Source organism: Pristiophorus japonicus, chromosome 4 (assembly GCF_044704955.1).
Source record: "Pristiophorus japonicus isolate sPriJap1 chromosome 4, sPriJap1.hap1, whole genome shotgun sequence".
Taxonomy (NCBI): domain Eukaryota; kingdom Metazoa; phylum Chordata; class Chondrichthyes; family Pristiophoridae; genus Pristiophorus; species Pristiophorus japonicus.
In genome coordinates, this window is record NC_091980.1 from 259,363,588 (window position 1) to 259,388,190 (window position 24,603).

The window sequence follows — 24,603 nt, forward strand, 5'->3', positions numbered from 1 at the left end:
TCTAATCCCTCCATAATCTTAAAAACCTCTATCGGGTTACCCCTCAGCCTTCTCTTTTCTAGAGAAAAGATACTCAGCCTGTTCAGCCTTTCCTGATAATTATGATGATACCTGAATGGCAGGGTATTGGAGGTAAAAACTCTGGAGTCCTTCGAGCAGGAGTTGGACGCTGTGATTGAGGATTAACTATTTATGGATAGATGAGCTCGATGAGCCGAATAGCCTCCCTCACATGTCCTTTACAGAAATTAGTCAATAATTACTTTAATGGTGATGAAACATTACTGTAACCTTTAAAAGCGATTTTCTTTTGCAAATTTTGAGCTCCACCTCAGTAATGTCGCATAGTAGAGCTGAAAACAGAATTGGAGGGGATCTGTTAATAACACTAATATAAAATGATGAGGGGTTTTGATAGAGTAAATAGGGAGTAATTGTTTCCACTAGCGAGAGGGTCGGAACCAGAAGATATAGATTTAAGATAATTTACATAGTTATGTGGAAAGACTGGAGAAGCTGGGGTTGTTCTCCCTGGAGCAAAGAGGGCTGAAAGGAGATTTAATAGAGGTGTTTAAAATCATAATAGAATAAATAAAGAGAAACTGTTTCCAATGGTTGAAAGGTTGAGAACCAGACGGCACAGATTTAAGGTGGTTGGCTAAGGAACCAGAGGCGTCATGAGGAAAAATGTTTTTACGCAACAACTGGTTAGGATTTGGAATGCACTGCCTGATAGGGTGATGGCTACAGATTCAGTCGTAGCCTTCAAAAGGAATTGAATGAATACTTGAAGGATAAAAAATTGTAGGGATAGAAACATAGAAACATAGAAAATAGGTGCAGGAGTAGGCCATTCGGCCCTTCGAGCCTGCACCGCCATTTAATAAGATCATGGCTGATCATTCCCTCAGACCCCTTTCCTGCTTTTTCTCCATACCCCTTGATCCCCTAAGCCGTAAGGGCCATATTTATCTCCCTCTTGAATATATCCAATGAACTGGCATCAACAACTCTCTGCGGCAGGGAATTCCACAGGTTAACAATTCTCTGAGTGAAGAAGTTTCTCCTCATCTCAGTCCTAACTGGCCTACCCCTTAACCTAAGACTATGTCCCCTGGTTCTGGACTTTTCCAATATCAGGAACATTCTTCCCGCATCTAACCTGTCCAGTCCCATCAGAATCTTGTATGTTTCTATGAGATCCCCTCTCATCCTTCTCAACTCCAATGTATAAAGGCCCAGTTGATCCAGTCTCTCCTCATATGTCAGTCCTGCCATCCCGGGAATCAGTGTGGTGAACCTTCGCTGCACTCGCTCAATAGCAAGAACGTCCTTCCTCAGATTAGGAGACCAAAACTGAACACAATATTCCAGGTGGGGCCACACCAAGGCCCTATACAACTGCAGTAAGACCTCCCTGCTCCTATACTCCAATCCCCTCGCTATGAAGGCTAACATACCATTTGCCTTCTTCACCGCCTGCTGTACCTGCTTTCAGTGACCGATGAACCATGACACACAGGTCTCGTTGCACCTCCCCTTTTCCTAATCTGCTGCCATCCAAATAATATTCTGCCTTCGTGTTTTTGCCCCCAAAGTGGATAACCTCATTTATCCACATTATACTGCATCTGCCATGCATTTGCCCACTCACCTAACCTGTCCAAGTCACCCTGCAGCCTCTTAGCATCCTCCTCACAGCTCACACCGCCACCTAGTTTAGTGTCATCTGCAAACTTGGAGATATTACACGCAATTCCTTCATCTAAATCATTGATGTATACTGTAAAGAGCTGGGGTCCCAGAACTGAGCCCTGCGGCACTTCACTAGTCACTGCCTGCCATTCTGAAAAGGACCCGCTTATCCCGACTCTCTGCTTCCTGTCTGCCAACCAGTTATCTATCCACGTCAGTACATTACCCCCAATACCATGCGCTTTGCACACCAATCTCTTGTGCGGGACTTTTTCAAAAGCCTTTTGAAAGTCCAAATACACCACATCCACTGGTTCTCCCTTGTCCACTCTGCTAGTTACATCCTCAAAAAATTCCAGAAGATTCGTCAAGCATGATTTCCCTTTCATAAATCCATGCTGACTTGGTCCAATCCTGTCACTGCTTTCCAAATGCGCTGCTATTTCATCCTTAATGATTGATTCCAACATTTTCCCCACTACTGATGTCAGGCTAACTGGTCTATAATTATCCGTTTTCTCTCTCCCCCCTTTTTTAAAAAGTGGTGTTACATTAGCTACCCTCCAGTCCTTAGAAACTGATCCAGAGTCGATAGACTGTTGGAAAATGATCACCAATGCATCCACTATTTCTAGGGCCACTTCCTTAAGTACTCTGGGATGCAGACTATCAGGCCCCGGGGATTTATCGGCCTTCAATCCCATCAATTTCCTTAACACAATTTCCCGCCTAATAAGGATATCCTTCAGTTCCTCCTTCTCACTTGACCTACTGTCCCCTAGTACCTTCAGAAGGTTATTTGTGTCTTCCTTAGTGAAGACAGAACCGAAGAATTTGATCAATTGGTCTGCTATTTCTTTGTTCCCCATTATAAATTCATCTGAATCTGACTGCAAGGGACCTACGTTTGTCTTCACTAATCTTTTTCTCTTCACATATTTATAGAAGCTTTTGCAGTCAGTTTTTATGTTCCATGCAAGCTTACTTTCGTACTCTATTTTCCCCCTCTTAATTAAACCCTTAATCTTCCTCTGTTGAATTCTAAATTTCTCCCAGTCCTCAGGTTTGTTGCTTTTTCTAGCCAAATTATATGCATCTTCCTTGGCTTTAACACTATCCTTAATTTCCCTTGTTTTCCATGGTTGAGCCACCTTCCCCATTTTATTTTTACTCCAGACAGGGATGTACAATTGCTGAAGTTCATCCATGTGATCTTTAAATGTTTGCCATTGCTTATCCACCGTCAACCCTTTATGTATCCTTTGCCAATCTATTCTAGCCAATTCACGCCTCATACCTTTCCTTAAGTTCAGGACCCTAGTTTCCGAATGAACTTTGTCACTCTCCATCTTAATAAAGAATTCTACCATATTATGGTCACTCTTCTCCAAGGGGCCTCGCACAACTAGATTGCTAATTAGTCCCTTTTCATTACACATCACCCAGTCTAGGATGGCCAGCTCTCCAGTTGGTTCCTCGACATATTGGCCGAGAAAACCATCCCTAATACACTCCAGGAAATCCTCCTCCACCGCATTGCTTTCAGTTTGGTTAGCCCAGTCAATATGTAGATTAAAGTCGCCCATGATTACTGCTGTACCTTTATTGCACACATCCCTTATTTCTTGTTTGATGCTGTTCCCAACTTCACTACTACTGTTTGGTGGTCTGTACACATCTCCCACTAGCGTTTTCTGCACTTTGGAATTCCGCAGCTCCACATCATCCAGGCTAATGTCCTTCCTTACTATTGCATTAATTTCCTCTTTAACCAGCAACGCCACCCCAGCTCCTTCCCCATATTCGGAGTGGAACTAACTGGATTGCTCTTCGAAAGAGCCAGCTGCAGACTCGATGGGCCGAATGGCCTACTTCTGAGCAGTACTATTCTATGATTCTATGTAGGTGAAAGAGAAGATAGGAAGTTTTCAGGAAATTTTCTTGGGTCTGTGCCCACGTGCACTTGATAGTCTGGGCATCGTGAATGTTAGGAAATTGGGCAACTAGGACCACTCGCTAGTAAAGGGATTTGCCTGATATTCCTTCCATTTAATGTAATTGCATAGAATCCTTCACAGGCATTCGGTCGACCCATCCAATTTTCGGATATTTACTGCATTCAGGCAATTCAATGTCTAATAAGAGCAGATGGTACCAGGCCTGAGTCTGGGGTAGGCCTATGGCTTCCCCTTCCCTGACTTCCTTGAAGCGCTAATAGGCAAGGATGTCCAGTTTCTGAGCCTTCCTCAAGTTCAAGCCTGTTCACTGTATTAAGCCTATTTTGTCCTGCAAACTGAGAAGTAGTCTTGAGATATCGTAAATTGAATGTGTTTGTACTATGACAGACATGTACAAAACTAGGAGCCTATCCTTTGTGTCGGTCAATGATTGTGCATGCAGCTAGGTTCTGTTGCAATGATTTGCTGTGTGAAACCCTTTTAAGATGTCAGTATGCCAACTGTTATGTATTGTCCATGTACATTAAATGTATAGTTACAATGGTGCGCCACAAGGTGCACTGTGGTGGGAGACCCGAAAGTACCTGCGAGACAGAGTATAAAAGGCTGCCCACCACACCTGGAGAACACTCTGGAGTTGCACAATAAAGGACCAAGGTCACAGCAGTTACTACAACACCAGACTGTGTGGAGTCAGTGAGTTGAGTGCTACATACATCACAAATTGGCGACGAGGACACGGACGAGCTCTTCACGCAACCATGGCTACTTTGGACATGCTAAAGGATTTCACAGAGGGTAATGACTGGGATGCATTTACGGAAAGGCTCGAGTAATATTTTATAGCAAACGACCTGATAGGGAACACGAACGCACTGATAGAGAAGCGTAAGGCGATATTGCTCTCCAGTTGTGGCGATGAGGTTTACCGTCTCGTCAAGGATTTGCTGGCACCCGCGAGAGCCAAGGACAAGTCATATGAGCAGCTGATTGAACTCATTCGTAACCAACTGAAACCGAAGGAGAGTATCCTCATGGCCAGGCACAAATTCTACCACCACTGCAGACCTGAGGGCCAGGATGTCACAAAATATGCTGTGGACATCAGGAGACTTGCAGCGCCGTGCGATTTTGGCACACACCTTAACGAGGCGTTGCGAGACGTCTTTGTTATGGGGATTGGCGATGAGGGTCTCCTTCACAAGCTGCTATCTACTGAACCTACAGTCAGCCTGCAGCAAGCCATCAACATCAGCCGGGCATTTATGACCTCGACTTGCAGCACCAAGCAGATGATCCACACGGTCTCAAACCCGGCAGGTACTGTTCAAGGATAGCGCCCGTCACGGACAAAACTGCAGAACGTGGCTCTGCCCAAGGCAGAGAGCACGGACCTCAGGGTCCTGGAACTCAGAGTCCACCAATGGGGGCTAATAGAGTAGCACCATGCTGGAGCTGCAGAGGAAGTCATGGGGCTCACGTGCAATACCTGCCACACAAAAGGCTACCTTCAGCATATGTGCAAAAGAAACACGACTCACTGTGTGGCCGAGGAGATGGTAGATGATCTACTATCCAGCGAGGAGCATTGCGGTTTGGCTCGACGGGTATCCCAGCCCCAGGTAGAAGAAGATGATGCGTTTGGACTGTATACGTGTACCGTCGATTCGGCCCCAGTGGTTTTGGAAGTCAAGATTAACGGAATCCCAGTGAGTATGGAAGTGGACACGGGGTCGGGTCAGTCACTGATGAGTCAGGAAACTTTTGATAAACTGTGGATCAACCCAGCTGCACGACCCAAGCTGGTCCCGGTCACGGTGAAGCTGCGCACCTACACCGAGGAACTGATACCTGTTCTTGGCAGAGCGGATGTGCAGGTATCTCACGGTGGCGAGACGCACGGTTTACCTTTGTGGATCATTGCAGGCGATGGGTCGACGCTACTCGGCAGGAAATGGATGGGGAAGGTCTGTGGGAGCTGGGAAGACTTCATTCCTCCACAGACCGCTGTCCCCCGTGTTCACAGGCAGAGCAGGCCTCCACCTTCGGATCGGATGGCAGCGAAGGAAGCGTGTGTGGGGTTGGGCAGAGCAGTGGCGGCCGTCGACTCTCCCCTGCAAAGTCTGAGAGTGAGAAAGAGGCGCTGGAACCAGCAGCAGCGCCGACCGAGTTGGAGAAGAGAGAAGGGCTTCGACGGGCTGCTCCAGCAGGCACCGTCGGCCCGCAGACAGAGGTGGCCGTTCGCGGGGCTTGCAGCGGGAGGAGCGGTGAATCGGCAGTTTCGGGAGCGGGACTCGCTCGGCGACGTCGTGAGGGCCAGTGCTCCGAGGAGCGGGGTTCGTCCAGGATCAGCTGCGGCAGTGAGGAGGTCGGCTCCGGAGGACGTGTGTGTGTGTGGCGGCTCCCGGGCAAAAAGCAGGCAGCAGCACAGCAAGTTCAAGATGGCGGCGAGCCTCGTGGCAGCAGAGTTCTGCAGAGAGAAGCAGGCAGGCACCAACAGAGCACCTAAAATGGCGGCGCCCAGTAGAAACCTCTTGGGAAAAACAAGATGGTGTCTTAAAAGGTAAATGTACCCGGGAGTCTTAAAGGGGCTTTACACCGTTGGCGGTCCCCACAAAGAGACTTTTGTCAGGGCAAGAGTGAGTCAAAATGATTACTGTGATTTGTATGATGACGTGATTTATGACAAGAGTTAATATTTTGATGCTAAAATGATTACTGTGATTAAAATGATTGATATGATTGGTGAAAAGAGTTAATATCACAATGCACAGTTAAAAGGGGCAGTATGCCGCCACCATACCTCATCCAGTGTAGCTGGGATTTAATAACTGTTCAGTGTACCTGCAACCTTTTGATATAACTCTTCAACGCATCTATATGTATCATACAAATGTACTGTTTATGTGTACCTGCTTTCGACTGGAGATTATGTTTGTGTACTTGTATCACCCATGTAAGGACTGCAAGCACCACATGCTGGCACCGGATCGCAAGCATAATCTCTACATGGGGGGGGGGGGAAGTGGATGGTCATGGACTCACACTCACAAATCAACCAGGACGAACCAGGCCGAGGTTACCGGCAATTTGCTTTTGGAACTGGTCGGGGGGCGGGGGGGGCGGGGGGGTAGTGAGATGTTATGTATTGTCCATGTACATTAAATGTATAGTTACAATGGTGCGCCACAAGGGGCAGTGTGGTGGGAGACCAGAAAGTACCTGCGAGACAGAGTATAAAAGACTGCCCACCACACCTGAGGGGCACTCTGGAGTTACACAATAAAGGACCAAGGTCACAGCAGTTACTACAACACCAGACTGTGTGGAGTCAGTGATTTGAGTGCTACATACATCACACTAACGGTTCCAGTTGCAAGTTTTATCTTGAATATGGGTATGCATGGTAAGCAATGAAAGAGATCCAAGATTGTCTGAAGGCTTCGTAAGGACCAGCAGTAAATATGCAACAAGCTGACCGGCAACACTTAAGTGGCATGCATATTTGGGCTATCTTTTTTTTATTACTTCATGGGACGTGGGCGTCGCTTTTATTGCCCATTCCTAATTGCCCGTGAGAAGGTGGTGATGAGCCTCTTTCTTGAACCTCTGCAGTCCATGTGTGGTGAAGGTACTCCCACAAGCTGTTAGGGAGAGAGTTCCATGATTTTGACCCAGTGACAATGAAGGAATGGCAATATACTACCAAGTCAGGATGGTGTGTAACTTGGAGGGGAACTTGCAGATGATGGTGTTTCCATGTGCCTGCTGCCCTTGTCCTTCTAGGTGGTAGAAGTTGTGAGTTTGGGAGGTGCTATCGAAGAAACCTTGGCGAGTTGCTGCAGTGCTGTAGATGGTACATGTGGTGTATGTAGCACACAAATCACTGACTCCACACGGTCTGGTGTTGATCTAACTGCTGTGACCTTGGTCCTTTATTGAACAGCTCCAGAGTGACTCTCAGGTGTGGTGGTCAGCCTTTTATACTGCCTCTTGCAGGTACTTTCAGGTCTCCCACCACAGCGCCCTCTGTGGTGTACCATTGTGCTTATTATACATTTAAGATACCAGGACGATACACACATCAATACATAACATCTTACTTTGCCCCCCCAGGACGCAGGATGATACACACATCAATACATAACATCTTACTTTGCCCCCCCAGGACGCAGGATGATACACACATCGATACATAACATCTCACTTCCCCCCCCAGTCCCGAAGCCGTTGCCGGGGATCTCGGCCTTGTTTGTCCAACGGAGGGCAGGTATGCATAGACAGTGCGTTTGTATGGTACATGTTATCTGGTACAGATGTTGCATCAACAGGTTGCGGGTACACTGAGCAGTTACATTAAATAGTTATTAAATCCCAGCTCCTCTGGGTGAGCTGCAGTGACTTGATTTCCTTATTAGCTCTTATCATTAATTGTACTTCATATCCATTATTTTACACAAACACAGTGACCATTCAGCATTAAAATATTAATTCTTATTATAAATCCATCATCTCACATTAACATAGCTCATTTTAGACTCGCTCTTGCCTTACAAAAGTCACTTTGTGGGGACCACCACGTGGTAAGGCCCTTTTAAGACTCCCGGGTGCATTTCCTTTTTAAGGCGCCATCTTGGATTCCACGAGGCTTCTCCTTGGGCGCGCCATCTTTGATGCTCTGCTGCTCTGGACACGAGGCCGCCTCCATCTTGCTCTCCGCCGCTCCAGATGCCCTCCGCCTCCGCTGCCACCTGACTTGCCGCCTCTCCTGCGGCCGTCGTCGGCGCTTCTCTGCCGGCCACCGTAGCCGCCTCCCCTGCGGCCATCGTGGCCTCTCCAGCAGCCGCACTTGCCGCCTCCCCTGCGGCCTCCATAGCGGCCTCCTCTGCGGCCGTCGTAGCCGTCTACCTCCAGCTGCTGCTGCCGCCCGACTCTCCCTCTGCATGGGCCCCTCCGATCCGCCGGCCATCTTGGATCTCTCGCACGCCGCCCACAGCGCCCCACCGGCTCACCCCCCCCCCCCCCACTAGGCCTGCCTCTGCAGGGCTGCTTGCCTGTGGGGGCTAAGGCTGCAGGATCTCTGTGGCTTGATGTCCGGGGCTGGGGCTTGTTCTGCTTGCCTGTGGGTGGATTGAGGCTGCAGCTCCAGCTCGGTCGGCGCTGCTCTCTGGGAACCCGGGGCACAGCAGCACCCCGGGGAGCAGCAGCCTGTGGAGTGGTGAAGTCTTCCCAGCTCCCACGGACCGTCCCCATCCATCTCCGGCCGAGGAGCATCGGCCCATCGCCTGCAACGACCCACAAAGGTAAACCGTGCGTCTCGTCCCCATGGGATACCTGCACCTCCGCTCTGCCAAGAACAGGTATCAGTTCCCTGGTGTAGGTACACAGCTGAGGATGCGCTCCTTCGCTTTTAACTGGTCACGAATGAGTTCAGTCAGCTCCTTGTATGACATGTCCCTGGCGCTTCCGGGTGCCAGCAAATCCCTGATGAGACCGTAAACCTCATCGCCACAACTGGAGAGCAATATCGCCTTACGCTTCTCTCTCAGTGCGTTCGTGTCCTCCGTCAGATCGTTTGCTGTGAAGTAGTACTCGAGCCTTTCCGTAAAGGCCTCCCAATCATTGCCCACGGTAAAATCCTTTAGCGAGCCTAGAGTAGCCATGGTTGCGTGGAGTTCGTCCGCTTCCTTGTCGCCAATGTGATGTATGCAGCACACAAATCACTGACTCCACACGGTCTGGTGTTGATCTAACTGCTGTGACCTTGGTCCTTTATTGAACAGCTCCAGAGTGACTCTCAGGTGTGGTGGTCAGCCTTTTATACTGCCTCTTGCAGGTACTTTCAGGTCTCCCACCACAGCGCCCTCTGTGGTGTACCATTGTGCTTATTATACATTAATGTACCAGGACGATTTACACATCAATACATAACAGTACACACTGCAGATACGGTGTGCGGTGGTGGAGGGAGTGAAGGTTTAAGATGGTGGATGACGTGCCAATCAAGCCAGCTGCTTTGTCCTGGATGATGTTGAGCCTCTTAAGTGTTGTTGGAGCTGCACTCATCCAGGAGAGTGGAGAGTATTCCATCACACTCCTGACTTGTGCCTTGTAGATCGTGGCAAGGCTTTTGGGAGTCAGGAGGTGAGACACTCGCTGTAGAATACTCAGCCTCTGACCTGCTCTTGTTGCCACAATATTTATGTGGCTGGTCCAGTTAAGTTTCTGGTCAATGGTGACCCCCAGGATGTTGATGGTGGGGGATTCGGTGATGGTGATGCTGTTGAATGTCAAGGGGTGGTGGTTAGACTCTCACTTGTTGGAGATAGTCATTGCCTGGCACTTGTGAGGCACGAATGTTACATGCCACTTATCAGCCCAAGTCTGAATGTTGTCCAGTCCTTGCTGCATGCAGATATAGACTGCTTCATTATCTGAGCAGTTCCAAATGGAACTGAACACTGTGCAATCATCATCAAACGTCACCACTTCTAACCCTATGATGGAGGGAAAGTCATTGATGAAGCAGCTGAAGATGGTTGGGCCGAGGACACTTCCCTGAGGAACTCCTGCAGCGATGTTCTGAGGCTGTGATGATTAAGCTCCAACAACCACAACCATCTTCCTTTGTGCTAAGTATGGCTCGTGCCAGTGGAGAGTTTCCCCCTGATTTCTATTGGGCTCCTTGATGCCACACTCGGTCAAATGCTGCCTTGATGTCAAAGGTAGTCACTCTCACCTCACCTCTGGAATTCAGCACTTTTGTCCATGTTTGGACTGAGGCTGTAATGAGGTCTGGAGCTGAGTAGTCATGGCGGAACCCAAACTGAGCATTGGTGAGCAGGTTATTGGTAAAAACATAAGAAAAAACATAAGAATTAGGAACAGGAGTAGGCCATCTAGCCCCTCGAGCCTGCTCCGCCATTCAAAAAGATCATGGCTGATCTGGCTGTGGACTCAGCTCCACTTAACCGCCCGCTCCCCATAACCTTTAATTACCTTATTGATTAAAAATCTATCTATCTGTGATTGGAATACATTCAATGAGCAAGCCTCAACTGCTTCCTTGGGCAGAGAATGCCACAGATTCACAACCCTCTGGGAGAAGAAATTCCTTCTCAACTCGGTTTTAAATTGGCTCCCCTTATTTTGAGGCTGTGCCCCCTAGTTCTAGTCTCCCCGACCAGTGGAAACAACCTCTCTGCCTCGATCTTGTCTATCCCTTTCATTATTTTAAATGTTTCTATAAGATCACCCCTCATCCTTCTGAACTCCAACGAGTAAAGACCCAGTCTACTCAATCTATCATCATAAGGTAACCCCCTCATCTCCGGAATCAGTCTAATGAATCGTCTCTGTACCCCCTCCAAAGCTAGTATATCCTTCCTTAAATAAGGTGACCAAAACTGCACGCAGTACTCAAGGTGCGGCCTCACCAATACCCTGTACAGTTGCAGCAGGACCTCCCTGCTTTTGTACTCCATCCCTCTTGCAATGAAGGCCAACATTCCATTCGCCTTCTTGATTGCCTGCTGCACCTGCAAACTAACTTTTGGGGATTTATGCACAAGGACCCCCAGGTCCCTCTGCATCTCAGCATGTTGTAATTTCTCCCCATTCAAATAATATTCCCTTTTGCTGTTTTATTTCCAAGGTGGATGAACTCACATTTTCCGACATTGTATTCCATCTGCCAAACCTTAGCCCATTCGCTCAACCTATCTAAATCTCCTTGCAGCCTCTCTGTGTCCTCTACACAACCCGCTTTCCCACCAATCTTTGTGTCATCTGCAAATTTTGTTGCACTACACTCTGTCCCCTCTTCCAGGTCATCTATGTATATTGTAAACAGTTGTGGTCCCAGCACCGATCCCTGTGGCACACCACTAACCACCGATTTCCAACCCGAAAAGGGCCCATTTATCCTGACTCTCTGCTTTTTGTTAGCCAACCAATTCTCGATCCATGCTAATACATTTCCTCTGACTCCGCGTATCTTTATATTCTGCAGTAACCTTTTGTGTGGTGCCTTATCGAATGCCTTTTGGAAATCTAAATACACCACATCCATCGGTACACCTCTATCCACCATGCTCGTTATATCCTCAAAGAATTCCAATAAAATTATTTAAGCATGATTTCCCCTTCATGAATCCATGTTGCGTCTGCTTGATTGCACTATTCCTATCTAGATGTCCCGCTATTTCTTCCTTAATGATAGCTTCAAGCATTTTCCCCACTACAGATGTTAAACTAACAGGCCTATAGTTGCCTGCCTTTTGTCTGCCCCCTTTCTTAAACAGAGGCGTTACATTAGCTGCTTTCCAATCCGCTGGTACCTCCCCAGAGTCCAGAGAATTTTGGTAGATTATAACGAATGCATCTGCTATAACTTCCGCCATCTCTTTTAATACCCTGGGATGCATATCATCAGGATCAGGGGACTTGTCTACCTTGAGTCCCATTAGCCTATCCAGCACTACCTCCCTAGTGATAGTGATTGTCTCAAGGTCCTCCCTTCCCACATTCCCGTGACCAGTAATTTTTGGCATGGTTTTTGTGTCTCCCACTGTGAAGACCGAAGCAAAATAATTGTTTAAGGTCTCAGCCATTTCCACATTTCCCATTATTAAATCCCCCTTCTCATCTTCTAAGGGACCAACATTTACTTTAGTCACTCTCTTCCGTTTTATATATCGGTAAAAGCTTTTACTATCTGTTTTTATGTTTTGCGCAAGTTTACTTTCGTAATCTATCTTTCCTTTCTTTATTGCTTTCTTAGTCATTCTTTGCTGTCGTTTAAAATTTTCCCAATCTTCTAGTTTCCCACTAACCTTAGCCACCTTATACGCATTGGTTTTTAATTTGATACTCTCCTTTATTTCCTTGGTTATCCACGGCTGGTTATCCCTTCTCTTACCACCCTTCTTTTTCACTGGAATATATTTTTGTTGAGCACTATGAAAGAGCTCCTTAAAAGTTCTCCATGGTTCCTCAATTGTGCCACCGTTTAGTCTGTGTTCCCAGTCTACTTTAGCTAACTTTGCCCTCATCCCACTGTAGTCCCCTTTGTTTAAGCATAGTACGCTCGTTTGAGACACTACTTCCTCACCCTCAATCTGTATTATAAATTCAACCATACTGTGATCACTCATTCCGAGAGGATCTTTTACTAGGAGATCATTTATTATTCCTGACTCATTACACAGGACCAAATCTAAGATAGCTTGCTCCCTTGTAGGTTCTGTAACATACTGTTCTAAGAAACAATCCCGTATGCATTCTATGAATTCCTCCTCCAGGCTACCCCGTGCGATTTGACTTGACCAATCGATATGTAGGTTAAAATCCCCCATGATTACTGCTGTTCCTTTTTCACATGCCTCCATTATTCCCTTGATTATTGCCCGCCCCACCATGAAGTTATTATTTGGGGGCCTATAAACTACGCCCACCAGTGACTTTTTCCCCTTACTATCTCTAATCTCCACCCACAATGATTCAACATTTTGTTCATTAGAGCCAATATCGTCTCTCACAACTGCCCTGATATCATCCTTTATTAACAGAGCTACCCCATCTCCTTTCCCTTCTTGTCTATCCTTCCGAATTGTCAGATACCCCTGTATGTTTAATTCCCAGTCTTGGCCACCCTGCAACCACGTTTCTGTAATGGCCACCAAATCATACCCATTTGTAATGATTTGTGCCGTCAACTCATTTACTTTATTTCGAATACTGCGTGCCGCTTGATGGCACTGTCGACAACACCTTCCATCACTTTGCTAATGATTGAGAATAGACTGATGGGGCGGTAATTGGCCAGATTGGATTTGTCCGGCTTTTTGTGGACTGAAATACCTGGGCATAGAAACATAGAAAATAGCTGCAGGATTAGGCCATTTGGTCCTTCGAGCCTGCACCGCCATTCAATATGATCATGGCTGATCATGCAACTTCAGTATCCCATTCCTGCTTTCTCTCCATACCCCTTGATCCCTTTAGCCATAAGGGCCACATCTAACTCCCTTTTGAATTGATCTAACGAACTGGCCTCAACAACTTTCTGTGGTAGAGAATTCCACAGGTTCACAATTCTCTGAGTGAAGAAGTTTCTCCTCATCTCGGTCCTAAATGGTTTACCTCTTATCCTTAGACTGTGACCATTGGTTCTGGACTTCCCCAACATCAGGAACATTCTTCCTGCATCTAACCTGTCCAATCCCGTCAGAATTTTATATGTTTCAATGAGGTCTCTTCTCATTCTTCTAAATTCCAATGAATATAAGCCTAGTCTTTCTTCATCTGTCAGTCCTGCCAATTTTACACATTATTGGGTTGATGCCTGTGTTGTAGCTGTACTGGAACAGCTTAGCTCGAGCCATGGCTAGCTCTGGAGCACAAAGTTTTAGTACAACAGCCGGGATGCTGTTGGGGCCATAGACTTTGCTGAATCCAGTGCACTCAGCCATTTCTTGATATCACATGGAGTGAATCGAATTGGCTGAATACTGGCTTCGGTGATGGTGGGGGACCTCAGAGGTGGCCGAGATGGATCATCCACTCGACACTTTTGGCTGAAGGTGGTTGCGAACGCTTCCGCCTTGTCTTTTGCACTCAGTTGCTGGGCTCTGCCATCATTGAGGGTGGGGATTTTCATGGAGCCTCCTCCTCCAGTTAGTTTTTTTCATTGTCCACAACTATTTACGACTGGATGTGGCAGGACTGCAAAGCTTTGATCTGATCTGTTGGTTGTGGGATCACTTAATTCTGTGCATAGCTTGCTGTTTCCTCTGTTTAGCATGTATGTAGTCCTGTGTTGTAGTTACACCAGGTTGCAACTTCATTTTTAGGTACGCCTGGTGTTGCTCCTGGCATGCTCTTCTACACTCCTCATTGAACTAGGGTTGGTCCCGTGGGTTGATAGTAATGGTAGATAGAGTGAGGGATATGCCTCTCACCGCCTGCTGCAGGCCCAGTGTGACAGCTATCCTTCAGGACTCAGCCAGCTCGGTCAGTAGAGGTGCTACCAAGCCACTCTTGCTGATGGACATTGAAGTCACCCACCTAGAGTTTGTTTTATGCCCTTGCTACCCTCAGTGCTTCTTCTAAGTGATGTTCAACATGGAGGAGTACTGATTCATTAGCTGAGGGAGGGCGGTAGGTGGTAATCAGTAGGACGTTTCCTTGCCCATGTTTGAGCTGATGCCATGAGATTTCATGGGGTCCGGAGTCAATGTTGAGGACTCCCAGGGCCACTCCCTCTCAACTGAGCCACCACCTCTGGTGGGTCTGTCCTGTTGGTGGGACAGGACTTAGCCAGGGATGTTGATGGAGGAGTCTGGGACATTGGCTGAAAGGTATGAATCTGTGAGTATGACGATGTCAGGCTGTTGCTTGACTTGTCTGTGGGGTAAGTCCCCAGATGTAGTGAGGAGGACTTTGCAGGATCGACTGGGCTGGGTGTGCCTTTGTCATGTCCGATGCCTATATTGATGCCGGGTGGTCTGTTTGGTTTTATTCTTTGTATACTTCTCTGCAGTGGTTTTGGTACAGTGAGTGGCTTATTAGGCCATTTCAGAGGGCAGTTTAGAGTTGTAAGGTTACTAATCTTCAGAAAAGCACAGAAGGAGATCATAATTAAAAATTGATTAATCCAAGCTTTTGAAATTTAATACAAGCTTTTGGAATTAAGCTGGACAATTAAGGACATTCTGTGGTCAGGAACCAAAACTGACTTCATACATAACAACAATGGAGTTGTTACATGAGGCCCTGAGCTTGATTGACCAGGGTGGGGAAAAATAAACCCACTGGAGACATCAAGTCTATAAAAAGACCAGACAACAAAGGAACCACACCAGGTGCACATTTTTGGGGAATGAGATGTTAAGATGAGAAATTAACTTGAGCCTTGCAGACTCAGTGTGCAAATGGGAAAACAGACGAGTCCTTTATTGCATTCAATCAACCAAGGAGACCACAAAACAATGTATCGATGCAAACACTTTATCAGAAACCGCAGTGGCGGAAGATCAGTCAAAACCTGGATATAAATATGCGAGCTAGAAGCAGCTCAGCGAAGGCAGAAGAAGGACAGGAACTGACGGAAGAAGAAGCACACAGAAGACGTAGAAGGACACGTGTACAGATGAACACAGATCAAAAGAACTAATCGACGAACAGATGGAAGGATATATAGTATATAACATACACGAACTGCAGAGAATGGCCAGAAGAAGAACCAACCGGTCACGGAACCAATGACCATGAACCTACAATAACCACAGCCAGGAAGGGTGATTGTATGTTTTTCAGTCGATTTCTCTCAGAAGTCTAGTCCTGTAGTTTTAGTCGGTTTTTTGTGCGTAATAAAACTGACACTGGGTTATGCCTAAATTTTGTGCCACGTGTTGTCCTTTCCCACTATAAGTTCCGAGGTCTAAGAATCTGAGTAGAGTGAAAAACAAACACACTATAGAGTCAACCACATTACTGTGGGTTTGGAGTCACACATAGGCTAGACCAGATAAGGACAGCAGATTTCCTTACCTAAAGGACATCATGGATGAGCTTCGATCTCAACTCCATTTTCCTGCCCGATCTCCATATCACTTGATTCCCCTGGAGTCCAAAAATCTATCTACCTCAGCCTCGAATATACTCAACAATTCAGCATCCATAGATTCCAAAGATTCACAACCCTCTTAGTGAATAAATTCCTCCTCATGTTAGGTTTAAATGGCCAACTCCTTATCTGGAGACTATGCATCCTTGTTGCAGACTCTCTAGCCAGGGGAAACAACCTGTCAGCATCTTCTCTGTCAATCTCCCTCAGAATCTTACATGTTTCAATGAGATCACCTCTCATTCTTCTCAACTCCAGAGAGTTTTGACCCAATCTACTTAATCTCTCCTCATAGAACAACCCTCTCATCCCAGGAATCAATCTAGTGAACCTTCATTGCACCACCTCCAAGGCAGGTATATCCTTCCTCCGACAAGGAGATGAAAACTGTACACGGATCTCAAGGTGTGGTCTCACCAAAGCCCTGTACAATTGTAGCAAGACTTCCTTACTCTTATACTCCAACCCCCTTGTAATAAAGGCCCGCTTACCATTTGCCTTCCTAGTTGGTTGCTGTACCTGCATGCTAACTTTCTGTGTTTCCTGTACAAAGACACCTAATTTCTCTCACCATTTCAAAAATATTCTTTTTTTTCTATTCTTGCCACCAAAGTGAATAACCTCACATTTCCCCACATTATACTCCATCTGCCACCTTATTGCCCAATCACTTAATCTGTCTGTATCCCTTTGCAGGCTCTTTGTGTCAAATAGAACAATTTCCATTTTGGCCACCTTATGTTAGTGACAAACACTTTTAGGTCAAGTACAGCACACTCAGGCAAAGAGTAAACTTCCCATTACTCTGCCTTAATCTCAGAAGTTCACTCCACGCTAAATTAATGTGAATTTTTCTATTTCTCAATCAATAGCCTCCTGACAACACAGCTATGACTGGTTAATCATCCGCCATGTAGGAAAACTGAGGGTGGGGACTAGCTTCCTATTATTTTGTACTACTGAAGGTCTATACAAGTACATATAACATACCTTAATTAAGATATTTTCTGGCTTTACATCTCGGTGAAAAATTCCATTTCTGTAGCGAATAAAAGAAGATTTTGTAACCCTAATGAGCTGAGCCATGATTTTCTTATTTGTAATTTCCTAATCATTTTTATCACTATGCCATTGGTGATAATAGATTTCCAAAAAGTATAAATAAAATTATTTTCCCTGCAAGTATCAAATAAAACTCCTGAATATACAATGATTTTCTGTTATTAACTGAAATACATTTTTATGTGCATATGCATCTTCGAATAAGTATACCGCTATTATCAGACATTACACTCAGCCAAAATAGTCCTTAAAATAAACTTAAATATCTGAATGTAATGGTAAATTAACTCAGTTTAATAATATTAGCTGGAAAACATTTATGATGCTCATTTTCACTCTCTATGCTTCCTTACCTGTGCATGTAATCAAGGGACTTACATAGTTGATACATGTAGCTCTTTACTTTACCTTCAGGTAAAGGGTTCCTTCGCCCTGTAAATAAAAGAGTGTTTTGTAAATCTTACAAAAGTCAACTATTCTCTTAAACAATAACTTCACCTGCATTTGTTAGCTATATTCGTAGACAATGTAATTCAAATGTACTTTCAAAGGCACTGCACAACCACTCAAAGCATCAGTATCAAAACCACTTAAAAATGAACAAAATTGCAGCAACACATACCCTGAAATCAGCAAAAATTCCCACCACCCCGCTGAAAAGAATTCATGGCTACCCAATCACACCACCACTGACCAGAATCATCATCTTCTCCATTAAGAGTAAATTCAACTTTCACCAAGGTCAGAGAGAACATCCGCAGTCACTGAGAAGAATGTCCAGAATTAAACAGCAAACTATCATTTACAAATGCAGAATCTACCCAGGAAAGACCTTGCATAACTTCCATTTAGCACCTTTCAGGATCTTAAGAGTATCAAAGCACTTCACAGTTGGAATGTAGGGAAATACGGCAGCCAATCTGCATACAGTCTTATCTTACAAACAGCAATGAGATAAATGACCAGATAAACGGTTTGGGTGATGTCGGTTGAGAGATAAGACAGGATACCAGGAGAACTCACCTGCTCGTCTAACAGTGTCAATGGATCTCTTACGTCCACCTGAAAAGGCAGGTAATGCCTTGGAGTAATGTCTCACCCAAAGGATAGCACTGCCAGCAGTTCAGCATTCCTTCAGTATCAGCCTACATTATGTGCTCAAGAAATAGCAATGTGGCTTGAGCCCATGAGCTGACTAGGAGGCGAGAAAGGTACCACTGAGGCAGTGCTGACACTAATACAGGGGGTACTCGTAACTTACCAGTAATTTTAGTGAGAGAAACATGACAGCAACACCCAATTCTCCCTTTCAGCAAGCCCTTAATCCAGGGATAGTACAGCAAAGTAACACAACCTCTCCCCGCCAGACGAAGAAGTAATTCCTTGAATACGCACAAAAACTCATCAATACCCCTCCCTTCTCAAGAACCACGTTAAGTTGACAATAACTCCCCAATGCTCCCAAACCGAAAAGCACCAGAGCAGAGCTTGAAAGGAAATGCCAATATCAACCCCATCCCCACTAAACAGTAATTTCAGTACCGAACTGGTCCCACATCGAGCATAAGAATCCGTACCGAACAATGAGACCATGACCCTTGACTCCAAACCTTTCCCCCACACAAACCAGAAATATCTAGAGCAGGCTCCAGTCCCACATTAGATGTCCCCCACTGTGATCAGAGATCTCATACTTACCCTGGCCGCTTTGCACTGAGCAAATATATGATGAACACCCCACTAAGAATGTAAGGGGGTAATTTTAATCCCCAAAAATGGGTGAGTTGGGGTCAGGTGAGATGGAAAAAATTTGAAGTCTCAAACCCACCACCAACCCACCCACTTCCGGGTTTACCAAGGTGGGACAGGGGGCGAGCAGCCAATCCGTTCCCAGGAGACAGGTTGACCATTTAAATATTATCATCATCATCATCATAGGCAGTCCCTCGGAATCGAGGACGGCTTGCTTCCACTCTAAAAGTGAGTCCTTAGGTGGCTGAATAGTCCAATACGAGAACCACAACCACAGTCCCTGTCACAAGTGGGGCAGATAGTCGTTGAAGGAAAGGGGGGGATGGGATTGGTTTGCCACATGCTTTTTCCGCTGCCTGAGCTTGGTTTCTGCATGCTCTCGGCGATGAGACTCGAGATGCTCAGTGCCCTCCTGGATGCACTTCCTCCACTTAGGGCGGTCTTTGGCCAAGGATTCCCAGGTGTCAGTGGGGATGTTGCACTTTATCAGGGAGGCTTTGAGGGTGTCCTTGTAACGTTTCCTCTGCCATCTTTGGCTCGTTTGCCGTGAAGGAGTTCCGAGTAGAAACATAGAAAATAGGTGCAAGAGTAGGCCATTCAGCCCTTCGAGCCTGCACCGCCATTCAATAAGATCATGGTTGATCATTCCCTCAGTACCAGGGACTGAGTAAAGTGCTTGCTTTGGGAGTCTCGTGTCTGGCATGCGAACAGTGTGGCCTGCCCAGCAGAGCTGATCAAGTGTGGTCAGTGCTTCAATGCTGGGGATGTTGGCCTGGTCGAGGACGCTAACATTGGTCCATCTGTCCTCCCAGGGGATTTGCAGGATCTTGCAGAGACATCGTTGGTGGTATTTCTCCAGCGACTTGAGGTGTCTACTGTACATGGTCCATGTCCATGTATATTATAACGAGGTTGGGAGCCTCGCATTCAACCTGTTTTACAGATTTAACCCTGGCCGGCAGTGTGTCCCAGGCCTCTGGAAACCTGGCAGCTCAAGAGAGGCGAGGACAGCTTTGGGAAAAGGTAAGTGCTTTACAGCATTGCTTGTGGGCCAGGAGAAGCAGGATTGCTTTCCCCCAGTCCCCCAAGCTTACCAGATTCCGTGGCATCGCAACCCCCACCCCCGCCCCCACCAGACACCCCCTCCCCCACCCCGGGTTGGGGAGCAGACTCCCACCGGGTCAGGGTTCGGACAGCCTCCATCCTCCCACTAATGCAGCAGCAAGTTCCTTACCTGCTCCTGCGGCTCTGGTCTTCTGTGGAGTGCTCCCCGCCCGACTAGGAAGCCCATCAATCAGGCTGGCTTCCGGGCGGAGATACTGCTTAAAAAAAAGACGCATGCTCATGTGGGGAACCCTGGACTTCTGGGTTTCCCGACCAAAACTCTGCCATCCCCCACATCCACCAACCCCACCCCCTACCCAGCTCAGAAAACCCAGCCCAGTCAATATCAGTGCCTAAGTGTTTGAACCGACCCACTTCCCCACCCAAGCATTACGTAAGTGATTGGAAGCCAGCTCCTCAGTCAAGCAACATCTTCCTCCGACACTGATCATCATTTAGGTGATCTGAACCCAGATCCCTCAGCCGAAAAACCCTCTCACGCTCACTTCGCCTCACTTCTCGCCATCTTCCCCTCCCTCCTTTCCTACTCTTCCCGCTCCCTCCCATCCTTCTGCCACCCTCCCCTTTCTTCTCTCTCACTCTCTTTACCTCCTTCTGTCTTACCTTTCCCCTCTCCATCTTCCTTCTCCCTCACGCCATTTCCTTCACTCCATCTGCCTCCCCATCACTCTAACCATCTTTCTTGCGCTCTGCCCTCCGATTGGCCTTCTTCCCCCTCCCTTTTCTTGATTCAATTCAATTATCTCCTGCTCTCGAACCCTGCCTGACCCGAATGTTGCACATTATCTTGACTATGCATGTGTAATGCCATGAGAGATCAACTAATTATATAAAAATAAGGACAGAAAAAATGATTTTAAAATGGGAACTGAAATACATCTGCACACCCTCATCCAATTATTCCCTGCCCTGTAACCCTCTTTCATTTGAAGACGACACATGAACTTTACTCCCCATATGCAATGTCATAGAGAATCGGCTCCCTGACTGATTGTTGTTGTCAAAATTGATTTATATAAATAGTTTATATAATAGTGTAACTATTTGTACTGCACTTTTTTTGACAGACATGCATCTGTCCAGCAATCCCCCCGTCGCCCCCATGCCCGCACTGCACTTTTAAAAAAACAGACATGCTATCAAGCCCTGCCCCCTGTCAAGCTCCAACGCCCCACCCCCCACTCCCCACCCCACTCAGCTCTGAATCATTCCCTCCACGTGGTGCCGAAAAGCAGGACCTGAGGCTCCGACTCTCTTCGCCCGCTCAGGCCCCAGCCCCGGCCCTCTCCTCTCACCCCCCATGCCCCACCCACGACTCTCTCCCACCCCCCGACTTTACCCCACACCCCGACTCTCCCACCCCCCTCAACTCACTTCCCCCACCGCCCCCTCCCCCCAACTCTCCCCTGGGGCTGAGAGCAGCCGGCGTGGGACCGAGTGTGGCAAGCCTGTAGGCCTACGGCCGAGAGCGGAGGGCCTGGGGCTGAGAGCAGCGGCGGCCGCGAGCAGAGAAGCGGCAGGGGGCCAAGAGGGAGAGAGAGAGACGGGTGGAGAGAGAGAGAGGCTGGGGGGGAGAGAGAGAGGCTGGGGGGAGAGAGAGAGGCTGGGGGAGAGAGAGAGAGGCTGTGGGATAGACAGGGATGCTGGGGGAGAGAGAGAGAGGCTGGGGAAAGAGAGAGAGAGAGGCTGTGGGATAGACAGGGATGCTGGGGGAGAGAGAGAGAGGCTGGGGAGAGAGAGAGAGGCTGGGGGGAGAACGAGAGAATGCAGGCAGAGAGAGAGGCTGGGGGAGAGAAAGAGAGAGAGGCTGGAGGAGAGAGAGAGGCTGGGGGAGAGAGAGAGAGGCTGGGGGAGAGAGAGAGGCTGGGGGGAGAGAGAGTGGCTGGGGGAAAGAGAGAGAGAGGCTGGGGGAGAGAGAGAGAGACACTGATGGGGGGGGGGAGGGAAGAAACATGGGTTGGGGGGGGGGGATCGAAGGGGAGAGAGGGAACTCAGGGAAGATGGATCACGTTCTTCCAACCCCCTATAAGGGACATCGTTGGAATGGATGATATCCAGAAGTCACGACACTGTCACTATTCACTTCATACCCAAATAAACCGGTTAACAATCCGTACACAATGCCTGCCCCATCTATGGTGGAGTGGGGCGGTGGGGGGGTGGGGGGGGAGGGGGAGGATGCATTTGTGCTGGGGTAAGGCACGTTGGCTGAGGGAGGCATGAACTTAGATTGGGATAAGGCACTTTGGCTGGGGGAGGGATGTACTTGGGTTGGGGTAAGACACTTCGGCTGGGGGAGGCATGCACGCGGATTGGGGTAAGGCACTTTGGCTGGCCCTTGCTGTCTTCTGGAGAGCTCTGTCCTCTGTCACTTCAGGAAGTCAAAGTGGATCGAGCTACAATTTGCCAAGTCAGTGAGACCTTGAGATGGGCGGTTCCAGTTACATAGTAACATAGAAACCTAGAAATTTACAGCGCAGAAGGAGGCCATTTCAGCCCATCGTGTCCATGCTGGCCAAAAAAGAGCGGCGTGGCTCTTGAGCAGCAGCCCTGAAGGTTACATATAAACCTATGAACAATGACGAAAAGGCAAAGAGCACTCAGCCCAACCAGTCTGCCTCACACAACTGCGACACCCCTTATATTGAAACATTCTACACTCCACCCCAACCGGAGCCATGTGATCTCCTGGGAGAGGCAAAAACCAGATAAAAACCCAGGCCAAAAGAGGGAGAAAAAATCTGGGAAAATTCCTCTCTGACCCATCCAGGCAATCGAAACTAGTCCAGGAGATCACCCTGGCCGTATTCGATTCCCTGCAGTACTTACTGTTATATCTGCGCCGGCCAACAAAAGGTCATCTAGTCTAATCCCAATTACCAGCTCTAGGTCCGTAACCCTGTGAATTCCTGTGAAACTTCAGAGCGTGGCTTATCTTCCAAGGGGACCAATCATAGGCAAAGGGTGGAGCATGGTGCCCATTTTTGTAGTACAAATAGGCACATCCTCTATATAACCACTGCTCCCATTTTTTCAGACAGCAGGTGCTGGTAATGATTCTGCTGTTTCCATTTACAGCTCCTCTAGACATCTTTTGTTTCTTCACTTGTCCAATTACCACCTCCTTTTGTCTTGCACCATCTTGTTATTTAATCACTCCTGCCTTCCACCCCATCACAAATTTACTCTTTAGTTATTTCCTCCCCTCCCCACTTCCCCAGCCTCTGCACTTGCTTAAAACCTTTTACATCTGTAGCATTTTCCAGTTCTGATGAAAGGTCACCAACCTGAAACATTAACACTGTTTCACTCTCTACAAATGCTGCCTGACCTTCTGAGAATTTCCAGCATTTTCTGTATCTGCATTTTTGCTACCATTTTAAAACTTGCAGCTGCTTTAGTGCAAACATTTTAATATTGACTAACACATTTGTGTGCGGCTATAGGAATCTTCCGAAAGCATTGGGTATACCCATGAGAAAACAGAGAAAAAGAGAAAAGCACAGGTCGAGTACAGGCAGGAGGAACAAGCAACATCGGCTCAGCTTAAAGGGACAATAAATGAGGGAAAGAGGGAGAAAGAGAACACAAGCAAACATTGGAAAGGTAGAATGAGAAGGGAAGGGAGAAAAGATATTCTCTGTTTTACTCTTTTGGAGACTGCAAAAGAACAAAAATCAAATAAAAAAGTGAAAGGAAAATAAAATGAGAGGGCAGAAAAAAAGCAAATATTAAAAGAGAAAAATTATGGAAAAGGGAGATAAATAAAATAAAAGATTAAAAAGGAAACAAAAGAATAGTCTAACTCGCACAAGGTTTTGTATCACAAATAATTTGTTGTATTTGGAGAATATTCAAATATTTTATTAGGTCCCTGGGGGTGCAAACATAGTGTGACCAAAACTGCAACCCCCCCACCCCCCACCCAAAACGGGGCGCACGCACCCGTCTCTATGGATTTTACCACCGCGATGGTTCAGGTGGCCTCTTGAGCGAAATTCCGCTCTTTGTTTTTTAACTGTTTCGGAAGTCGCTCTTAATGGTGGCGAACATGGCAGTCGGCTGACAAAAAAACATGACGGCAGCGGCAGTGCGTCCTTCCCTTTAAGGGGCGTCGCGCCGCCATTGCAGAAGGCCACAGCCTCACTGGACCACCACGAAATGCTTGTTTTGGCACCACTGGGCGGGCTGAAGATTTTCACAGCGGAATTTCGCCGTTGGGGGTGGGGGGGGGGGTGGGTCGGGCGGGTGGTGGGGGGTAGATCGGCGGTGTGCACTGTGATGACGCACTTAGCACGGATCGGCAGCAGCGGAGCAGTGGGGGGGGAGCGGGGCACCGTCGGGATAACATGGGAGTGGAACTTTGACAATGGCGGCCATTAC

At 47.3% G+C, this 24,603-nt stretch overlaps 1 protein-coding gene across 1 annotated transcript in view; it reads right to left on the reverse strand.

Moving 5' to 3' along the window:
• Positions 1-24,603, reverse strand: part of LOC139262346 (MAPK/MAK/MRK overlapping kinase-like) — a 253,865-nt gene that overhangs the window by 106,248 nt on the left and 123,014 nt on the right. The window contains exons 5-6 of the mRNA XM_070877529.1: positions 17,697-17,775; positions 17,272-17,320 (exon numbers count right to left, since the gene is read on the reverse strand). Coding sequence (XP_070733630.1) covers positions 17,272-17,320; positions 17,697-17,775 — 128 coding nt within the window. The remainder of the gene's footprint in view (positions 1-17,271; positions 17,321-17,696; positions 17,776-24,603) is intronic.